Source organism: Salvelinus fontinalis, chromosome 6 (genome assembly GCF_029448725.1).
Source record: "Salvelinus fontinalis isolate EN_2023a chromosome 6, ASM2944872v1, whole genome shotgun sequence".
Classification (NCBI taxonomy): Eukaryota; Metazoa; Chordata; class Actinopteri; order Salmoniformes; family Salmonidae; genus Salvelinus; species Salvelinus fontinalis.
In genome coordinates this window covers 13,719,138-13,729,922 of record NC_074670.1, presented here as the reverse complement: position 1 = coordinate 13,729,922, position 10,785 = coordinate 13,719,138, and the positions used below count along the sequence as shown (strand labels likewise).

General features: G+C 43.7%; 1 protein-coding gene across 2 annotated transcripts; it reads right to left on the bottom strand.

Moving 5' to 3' along the window:
• Positions 1–576: 576 nt before the first annotated feature.
• On the bottom strand, positions 577–9,295 carry LOC129857103 (protein S100-A16-like). Of its 2 annotated transcripts, none has more exons than XM_055925038.1 (3): positions 9,097–9,295; positions 2,646–2,770; positions 577–1,236 (listed from the first exon to the last, which is right to left on the bottom strand). In XM_055925038.1, the coding sequence occupies exons 2-3, from the start codon at positions 2,763–2,765 to the stop codon at positions 1,081–1,083; spliced, it is 276 nt and encodes a 91-aa protein (XP_055781013.1). In that variant the 5' UTR covers positions 2,766–2,770; positions 9,097–9,295; the 3' UTR covers positions 577–1,080. The 2 variants fall into 2 exon arrangements, with proteins under 2 accessions (XP_055781013.1, XP_055781012.1); XM_055925037.1 differs by having other exon boundaries at positions 2,646–2,767; positions 9,097–9,293.
• Positions 9,296–10,785: the final 1,490 nt, after the last annotated feature.

The following is a 10,785-nucleotide window of genomic DNA, read 5'->3' as shown; positions in this document are numbered from 1 at the left end:
CACGACTATATTTAGAAGGGGCCGCTGGTGGCCACGGAGTGTGACACCACTATATTTAGAAGGGGCCGCGGAGTGTGACGCCACTATATTTAGGTGCCGCTGGTGGCCACGGAGTGTGACACCACTATATTTAGAAGGGGCCGCGGAGTGTGACACGACTATATTTAGAAGGGGCCGCTGGTGGCCACGGAGTGTGACACCACTATATTTAGAAGGGGCCGCGGAGTGTGACACGACTATATTTAGAAGGGGTCGCTGGTGGCCGCAGAGTGTGACACCACTATATTTAGAAGGGGCCGCTGGTGGCCACGGAGTGTGACACGACTATATTTAGAAGGGGCCACGGAGTGTGACACGACTATATTTAGAAGGGGCCACGGAGTGTGACACGACTATATTTAGAAGGGGCCGCTGGTGGCCACGGAGCGTGACACCACTATATTAAGAAGGGGCCACTGGTGGCCATGGAAGCAGGTATCAGCGTGTTGGTTCTATAAGGTGTGTCTTCATCATGACACAGGGCCAATTAGAGAATTCATTTAGAGATCACGTTAGAGCAGTGAAAGACGACAAGACTTTAAAACATTGCCATGGCATTTATTTCAACATGATAACAAACCATTTACTGCAGAAGTGTTGATTTAGAGTAGTTATACTAAAACATGTGAACTGTTAAACTTAATGTAAAAAATGCCTTAATAAAGTATTTATAAAACCAGTAACATTGTTATAACTGAGATGAAGATTGGTAGTGTATTGTAAGCATATAGAATATTTTGAGATGAAGTTAAGTCTGATTATGTAGTGATATACAGCCAAGGGAGATTGACAGTCCATGACAGGTCTATGAGCCTCTATAGGTACATGGGGCCTTATGGCAGTGTTCTTCAATTCTGGCCCTGTGGTCACACACACTGTAATCAATCCCATCAAAGCCTTCACGAGTTTTATCTGGTGTGTCAGTGCTGGTATGGAACTAAAGCCTGCACACCCTGTGGGTCACTAGGACCAGGATTGAAGAACCCTGCCTTATAGACTGCATAAGACATCTTATAGTGTCTATGAAGCCATATGTAGTTCCTATGAGGCAGGTGTGTTGGCTGCAGTCCTCTGCTCGCTGAGGGTGTTTGCCACGTAGCCAATCAGAGTCATGTATTCCTGGAAGCTGACCTTCCCATCTTTGTTTTCGTCCAATCCCTTACGCATCTCCTTCACTGCAGAGGAACTGTCTGTTCCCTATGAGGTGAGAGGGGGAGAGATGAAGAGAGTGGGGGTACAGAGAGAAAGAGTCTATCATTAAAGATTACTTCCCCAATAACACCTGGTGCTGATATGCATTATGACTAGAGTTGAGGCTCGGGTTTAACCGGGCCGCGGACACGAACCTAGGGTCGTTGTTGCGGCTCGGGTTTAACCGGGAAGCGAACACGGACCTAGGGTCGTGGTTGAGGCTCGGGTTTAACCTGGACGTGGACACGAACCTAGGGTCGTGGGTTGAGGCTCGGGTTTAACCTGGACACGAACCTACGGTCGTGGATGAGGCTCGGGTTTAACCGGGACGCGGACACGAACCTAGGGTTGTGGTTGAGGCTCGGGTTTAACCGGGAAGCGAACCTAGGGTCGTGGTTGACGCTCGGGTTTAACCTGGACGCGGACACGAACCTAGGGTCGTGGGTTGAGGCTCGGGTTTAACCTGGACACGAACCTAGGGTCATGGATGAGGCTCGGGTTTAACCTGGAAATGAACGTAGGGTCGTGGGTTGAGGCTCGGGTTTAACCTGGACACGAACCTAGGGTCATGGATGAGGCTCGGGTTTAACCTGGAAATGAACCTAGGGTCGTGGTTGAGGCTTGGGTTTAACCTGGACACGGACACGAACCTAGGGTCGAGGATGAGGCTCGGGTTTAACCAGGACGCGGACACGAACCTAGGGTCGTGAATTGAGGCTCGGGTTTAACCGGGACTTGGACACGAACCTAGGGTCGTGGGTTGAGGCTCGGGTTTAACCTGGACACGAACCTAGGGTCGTGGATGAGGCTCGGGTTTAACCTGGACTTGGACACGAACCTAGGGTCGTGGGTTGAGGCTCGGGTTTAACCGGGACGCGGACACGAACCTAGGGTCAAGGTTGAGGCTCGGGTTTAACCGGGATGCGGACACGAACCTAGGGTCAGGGTTGTGGTTGAGACTCACGTTTAACCGGGACGTGGACACGAACCTAGGGTCAGGGTTGAGGTTGAGACTCGCGTTTAACCGGGACGTGGACAAAAACCTAGGGTCAGGGTTGTGGTTGAGGCTCGGGTTTAACCGGGATGTGGACACAAACCTAGGGTCAGGGTTGTGGTTGAGACTCGCGTTTAACCGGGACGTGGACACGAACCTAGGGTCAGGGTTGAGGTTGAGACTCGCGTTTAACCGGGACGTGGACAAAAACCTAGGGTCAGGGTTGTGGTTGAGGCTCGGGTTTAACCGGGACGTGGACACAAACCTAGGGTCAGGGTTGTGGTTGAGACTCGCGTTTAACCGGGACGTGGACAAAAACCTAGGGTCAGGGTTGTGGTTGAGACTCACGTTTAACCGGGACGTGGACACGAACCTAGGGTCAGGGTTGAGGAGTAGTAATACAAGGATAGGTGGAACTTACAGTCATGATGTTGCCGAGCTGTTTATTGACGAGGCCCTGGAAGTCCTTATCTCCGAGACTGTCCTTCCCTTTGGCAGACTTCAGATACACTCCTACCACTGTCTGGATGGCCGACTCCATAGCTACTGGGAGAGAGGAGAGGTGCAGAAAAATCTAAAGTTTAGACAATTGAATGCAGCAACTGTTTCACTGGAACTAGATGGAACTGTTAAGACAAGGTACACTCTTAGAAAAAAGGGTTCTTAAAGAATTTGTCGGCTGTCCCCATATAGAGAACTCTGTGGAAAGGGTCCTGCATGGAACGCAAAAGGGTTCTACCTGGAACCAAATGGTTTCGAACTGGAACAAAAAAGGGTTATTCAATAGGGACAGCTGAAAAACCCTTTTAGGTTCTAGATAGTACCTTTTTATCTAAGAGTGTAGAAAGAGGACATCAGAATAAAAAAAAGAATGAAAGAGGGATGGAGGAAGATAAGGAGAGCCCGGTGAGGTAAACTAAGGAAAGGATGGAGCGAGAGAGAGGGAGGGACGGGAGGAGTCTGACGTAAACAATGGGAGCTGTGATGTCTGATGGAGAGGGATACCTGATCACCATAAGCCAGCAGAAGGCCATGGGTTCACATTACTACAGCTAAGACCTGTCTTGTCTGTTACTCGCTCTCTCTCATATTATAATATATATATATATATTATAATATATATATATATATATATATATATATATATATATTATATATATATATAGTATCGGCTTTTTTTGGTCCTCCAATAATCGGTATCGGCGGTGAAAAATCATAATCGGTTGACCTCTATATATATATATATATATATAGAGAGAGAGAGAGTAACAGACAAGACAGGTCTTAGCTGTAGTAATATATATATATATATATATAGATAGGTCGACCGATTATGATATTTCACCGCCGATACCGATTATTGGAGGACCAAAAAAAGCCGATACCGATTAATCGGCTGATTATTTTTGTTGTTGTCATAATCACAATTACAACAATACTGAATTAACACTTAAACTTAATATAATACATCAATAAAATCAATTTAGCCTCAAATAAATAATGAAACATGTTCAATTTGGTTTAAATAATGCAAAAACAAAGTGTTGGAGAAGAAAGTAAAAGTGCAATATGTGCCATGTAAGAAAGCTAACGTTTAAGTTCCTTGCTCAGAACATGAGAACATATGAAAGCTGGTGGTTCCTTTTAACACGAGACTTCAATATTCCCAGGTAAGAAGTTTTAGGTTGTAGTTATTATAGGAATATTTCTCTATATGATGATTTGTATTTCATATACCTTTGACTATTGGATGTTCTTATAGGCACTTTACTATTGCCAGTGTAACAGTATAGCTTCCAACCCTCTCCTCGCTGGGCTCGAACCAAGAACACGTCGACAACAGCCACCCTCGAAGCATCGTTACCCAACGCTCCACAAAGCTGCGGCCCATGCAGAGCAAGGGGAACAACTACTCCAAGTCTCAGAGCGAGTGACGTTTGAAACACTATTAGCGCGCACCCCGCTAACTAGCTAGCCATTTCACCTCGGTTACACCAGCCTAATCTCGGGAGTTGATAGGCTTGAAGTCATAAACAGCGCAATGCTTGAAGCATTGCAAAGTGCTGCTGGCAAAACGCACGAAAGTGCTGTTTGAATGAATGCTTACGAGCCTGCTGGTGCCTACTACCGCTCAGTCAGACTGCTCTATCAAATCATAAACTTAATTATAACAGAACACACAGAAATACAAACCGTGGGTCATTAATATGGTCGAATCCGGAAACTATCTCGAAAACAAAACGTTTATTCTTTTAGTGAAATACGGAACCGTTCCGTATTTTATCTAATGGGTGGCATCTATAACTCTAAATATTCCTGTTACATTGCACAACCTTCAATGTTGTCATAATTACGTAAAATTCTGGCAAATTAGTTTGCAACGAGCCAAGCGGCCCAAACTGTTGCATATACCCTGACTCTGCGTTCATTGCAAGAGAAGTGACAATTTCACCTGGTTAATATTACCTGCTAACCTGGATTTATTTTAACTAAATATGCAGGTTTAAAAATATATACTTCTGTGTATTGATTTTAAGAAAGGCATTGATGTTTATGGTTAGGTACAGTCGTGCAACGATTGTGCTTTTTTTGCAAACGCGCTTTAGTTAAATCATCCCCCGTTTGGCGAAGTTAGCTGTCTTTGTTAGGAAGAAATAGTCTTCACACAGTTCGCAACGAGCCAGGCGGCCCAAACTGCTGCATATACCCTGACTCTGTTGCAAGAGAAGTGACACAATTTCCCTAGTTAAAAGAAGTTCATGTTAGCAGGCAATATTAACTAAATATGTAGGTTTAAAAATATATACTTGTGTATTGATTTTAAGAAAGGCGTTGATGTTTATGGTTAGGTACACGTTGGAGCAACGACAGTCCTTTTTCACGAATGCGCACTGCATCGCTTATATGCAACGCAGGACACGCTAGATAAACTAGTTATATCATCACCCATGTGTAGTTAACTAGTGTTTATGATTGATTGATTTAAACTTATCTTATAAAAATCATGCTAGCTAGCAACTTACCTTGGCTTCTTACTGCATTCGCGTAACAGGCGTGGAGTGCAATGTAAGACAGGTGGTTAGGGTGTTGGACTAGTTAACCGTAAGGTTGCAAGATTGAATCCCAGAGCTGACAAGGTAAAAATCTGCCGTTCTGCTCCTGAACAAGGCAGTTAACCCACCGTTCCTATGCCGTCATTGAAAATAAGAATGTGTTCTTAACTGACTTGCCTAGTTAAATAAACTTTAAAAAAATATATTTTTTATAATTCGGCCAAATCGGTGTCCAAAATACCGATTTCCAATTGTTCTGAAAACGGCCCTAATTAATCGGTTGACCTCTAATATAGATATATATCGCTACCCTACCCCCTCTACAGTATCTCTAACCCTTTCTCTTTTAACATTAGGGTGATACCTGAGGGTAGGTCAGGTGATGTCCTGAGGGTAGGTCCTGATGAGGGTAACCCTAGAGCCCCAATCCACAAATAAATCTCCCATCTGACACTGTCACACACACACCAAAATGCATGCGCATTCCCACAAACACACACACCTGTCCCCTGGGCCTAGGCCAATTAGGACTGCTCTTACATTAGCCTAATTAGTGGGTGAGCGAGAGCAGAACACACCCATGGTCTGATGCCAGGTGTAGGATTCTGTTTCATATCCCACCTTGATGCCACACACTATCCTGTTTGAGTTCCGCTGTAACAAACACATTAGCCAACCAGACCCACACCGCTGGACATCTGTCATCATCTTCATCCCTCTCATCACTATTTCACCAGCCTGCGGGTGTCCCGAGCAAGAGACACCTTCTACGCACATGGCCCATAATTAGGACACGCTGTGTGTGGTCCTCTGTAGCTCAGTTTGTAAAGCATGGTGCCAGTAACGCCAGGGTAGTGGGTTTGTATGCACGCATGACTAAGTCGCTTTGGACAAAAGAGTCTGCTAAATGGAATCTTATTTTTATATCAGGGATGGGCACCTGGACCCCTTTGTAGGCCCGCGGATCAATTTCCACACATTTTCAGGACCTCAGTCAGGGTCTCAACTTAATGTTGAGAGTTACAATAGTAGAATAGACAAGGTGACATTTCTACATGTGGTTGTGCATCAACAGTTTCTCTTGTTATGTCAGTCACTCAATTAGCCATGTCAGCTAAACATGTTATATTGGTAAACGAGTCTAGCGGCCAGCTATCTAAACGTGAGGTAATCATGGTCAAATTACCGACCGGGACCCCCATGTATAATCAGATTAAATTAATATTAAAAACAGCAAACATTGGTCTCATTTGCCATGAGACCAATGTTTGCTGTTTTTAATATTCATTTAATCTGATGATACATGGGAATCGCAGGAAATTCACGCAGAATTTTGTTTAGGGCCCCCAAAAGGCTAGGGCCGGCTCTGACTGCATGTGTGGGTATGGATGCGGGTACGCAGACCCGCAAGCTACTGTGGCACCCCACCCCCATCAGTTGCCCATCCTTGTTATATATATCGTGTGTGTGTGTGTGTGTGTGTGTGTGTGTGTGTGTGTGTGTGTTTGAGCCCTAGATAGAGTGATTGATGAGCAGATCGATCCATGAGTATCTTGTTAGACCCAAACAAAGGATGTAATGAGACTAACTGGTGTGAAAGCAAGCTGCCCGGGCTGCACCAGAATACAGAACAGAACCCTGGACAGGACACGGTCAGCGGGAGGAAGGAGAGGAGAACTTAAGAGACAGCAGAGTTCAGTAGGTGACACTAGTTTGGTGTTTTATGTTTGAAGTAATGACTTGGGAAAACCAGGTCAGTGCTGGCTCCAACAAGACATTTTTTATATATTTTTTCAAATTGAACCTTTAACTAGGCAAGTCAGTTAAGAACAAATTCTTATTTACAATGACGGTCTACACCGGCCAAACCCAGGCGACGCTGGGCCAATTGTGCACCGCCCTACGGGACTCCCAATCACGGACGGTTGTGATACGGCCCGGAATCAAACCAGGGAGTCTGTAGTGACGCCTAAAGCACTGAGACGCAGTGCCTTAGACCGCTGTGCCACTCGGGAGAGACATGTTTGATGTTTAATAAACCTCACTATGAATTTACTTTCACATCCAACTTGTGTAATAAAAGTTAAGAGTTACTTTCAACTAGTCAACGTTATTTAGGTAGTCTACACAAATGAGTATGGAAGCTGAATAATGTTTATGTGTTGACATGATATCTCAGTTGAATCTAACAGCTTGTTTCCATAGCTAAGCAGGGTACAATAGAGGTATGTATCTAGATGGTAGACTTGATCTGACTGAAGGGAATTTCCTCCTGTATTCCACTAGGAGACAATGTTCAGGCAGGAGTTGTAGAACTGTGGCGTCACTATTTCGATGTACCTCTATATTTAGGTTAATGCCATGACGTTGAAACAATGACGTAAAATATGTCTAACCAAATATGAAACTCAACGTAAATTCATCCATATTGAATGATAAAATGATTCTTTATGTTTTTAAGGGGAATTTAAGGATTTCAACGTATACATAGTTCTGATTATTATGTTGAAATTAGACTGATGTACTGTAACAACCTTTTCGTCAGGTTAAGTCAATGTATTTAAGTTGAAGTTTTACCCACATTTCAATGTTTCCCATGCTAGTTGAAACGAGATGAAAACAGTACTGGTTGACCATGTTGATTCACGTCACAATACGCTAGCAAATAAATGTTGAGACAACGTTAATTCAACCAGTGTATGCCGAGTGGGTTGTGTGTCTATAAAGCATTGTGGGTTATACCTGGCTTGACCTGGGATGGTATGGCTTGCAATGTGATCATCAACCTGAAAATGTACATATTTTTCTCCTTTCCTAACACATTTAGGGGATAGATACATGTGGCAGCCTGAATATGGCAGAGAACTTGCTTCAGTCTAATTAGGATAATCATATTCAGAAGGCTTTGGGTGGGTCACAGCAAAGTTTGAGAACCACTACTACAGGCCTAACTACATAAACGGGCAGACTTTCACACAATAGCTTATTTAGAGCCAAGTCTACTCACTCTCTCCATGCCTATTAACTGTGTGAAGCTCGGTTCAGTGGACTCGTTTCACCTGCATGAGCTTTGATTATTTCGATGGCCAACCAGAATCAATCAGCGGGGATGTGATGTGTTCAATAACTTACAAGGTGTGACTGGCTCACTTCCGCAACCATACCTGCATGGTACTGTCAACGCCGTTTTCCACAAGCCAATTCTCCCCGCGCTATTCAATACACCTTGGGTTGCCATTCGACTCGCGCTACCAGCGTCTTACCGTTCGTTAATAATTCAGGGTGAAAAGACTAGAGAGCGAGCTGTCCTAGCTGCTGTTACACAGGGCCACGGTCGGTGTTGAGGTTGTAGACAGACTCGAACGAATGTCATTGTCCACAAGCTTGTAACTACAACCGAACGGTTCACTCTTCGACTCGTGCATAATTTGAGACGATTGTGGGTAGCCTACCCACCGTGGTTTTGCGCCCCCCCCCCGCCGCCGCCTTTAGCCGAACTAATACGGTCGATTTGTAGAGTGGTCCCGAGGTAAGACTGACAGGGGAAATAAATAAATAAAGACGCGCTCTCTGGTTTGTCCTGAATTGTAAAGGGGTTGAGGATTGGGTTACCGACAAGGAGAAGCCGATCCCAGTGCTATCATGTTAGGTGGGTTTAGGACAATAGATCCGCTCGCAAACTATACATTATTAATGTTCGAACGGAGGAACATTTTCTGGGAGGCCCATTTGGATCCATCAACGCAATGGCCTGCTTAAGTCAACGGAACTTCAGACAAACAAGCTAGGCTACATACTTCAGTTACTTTATCTACTCACCGTTAGATTGTGAATGAGAAAAAACAAATGTGCTCGATGTCAATTATCTTGTCCAGGCTCTCTCTGTCTCTCAGGCACTCTTCTCAAGGCTCAAACTTGATCAACTAGTTGCACTCAAAAGAATCTCTTCCGTGATAGAATTTTTCTTCACCAAACTTTTTTGTATTGTGTCACAGAAGGGCGTGTGCCTGGGAAAGGGGGGCGTGTGGATGGGAAAGAGCAAGGGAGATAGGAAATAGACGAAGGGGGAAGGGCTGCCAACAGATTCATTTTATTGTGTTAATAACTACTCTTTACGATATGAAACGTTGATTTGAACCTTCTGATCAACTAGTGGGCCAGGCGGCGCCCCACTGTCTGTTTCATACCGCGTGATTTCTGATGATTTTCTCGATTATATCGACTGATTGGTTCTGAATGGGGTGTTAACTACTCTGTAGTTTGCCAGTTATTTTATTTTCATGTTTACAATAGATGGTTTATTGTGGACTATAGCCTATAGTTTGATTCTAAAAACATAATGCAATGTTGTATTTAGAAAAAAAGTAACAATTTGTAGCCTTAATATGATACTTAGGTATGCTATTATGAACCCTCCACAAAACATAAGTTACTTAAAATTACTTTACACAGATTAATGTTAGGGATGGCTCAAATATTTTAGCCACCACATTGCATCAGCACCTTGAGTGAGCAAGTATAAACAGGCAATAAGGTGTGTGTGTCTGTGCATGGTAGTAGACCAAGTCATATTTCCACCACACCCTTAAAGTCAACATCAGTTTGAGTTTATTCAACCACATTGCTCAGAAACACAAACCTTAATGTATAATTATTCACAAAGCAAGGAGAAACTTAGTCATGTAGACCTCACAGACAGATACATTAAGAACATATTCACAGCCATGTTTTTAGTCTGTTGGTTATTTACACGTAGGCTACATTCTTCCGTGGCATGTATTCATGGATGCCAAGGGAAGCCAGGCTTCCCCAAGAAATGTTTAAAAAAAATAAACAGATAAAAGAATGTATCTTTTGTCTCTGTGTTTGATACGTTTTTTTCCTTCAATTCACAAGAGGTTGAATGGATCTCACCGGAGAAAGCAACCAAGCGAGCGAAACAGCGGCCCTCTGTATGTGTAGCCCATCTATCTGATGCTGTCTAGTCAAAAAGAGAATGATATTGTTGCCGCCTGTAGCATTGAATGCAGGGAAAGGAAGCCAGTGAGCATTTGGCCTCCCTTGATATATATATATTTTTTACAATGATAGTTTATCTCAATGCTGATTGGCTAAGTAAACTCAGCTGTGAATGGTCCAGGCCCAGCTTGAAAAAGTGTCAAGGGAAGCCAGTTTGGATTTGGCTTCACACCAATCACATCACATCAAAAGCCAACCGTCATTGACAGAAAAAAATTGAATTGTTGCATCTCGTTGTGTTGTTATCCTCTGGTGGCTAGCTAGCTAGCAAAAATTGTCCCTTTCCTAAATTAGCCATGGATGGAGAGGCTAAAAAACATGTGGTTTTACTTACAGTGCATTTGGAAAGTATTCAGAACCCTTGACATTTTGCACATTTTGTTACATTACAGCCTTATTCTACACACAGTACCCCATAATGACAAAGCAAAAACAGGTTTTTAGAAATGTTTGCAAAAAAAAGAGAAAAAACTGAAATATCACATTTGC

Excerpts from the sequence above, each read along its gene's own strand:
- LOC129857103 (XM_055925038.1), bottom strand. The coding sequence starts at position 2,765 with ATGGAGTCGGCCATCCAGACAGTGGTAGGAGTGTATCTGAAGTCTGCC. Across the intron at positions 1,237-2,645 it reads AGCTCGGCAACATCATGACT|GGAACAGACAGTTCCTCTGC; the intron begins GTAAGTTCCACC and ends CTCACCTCATAG.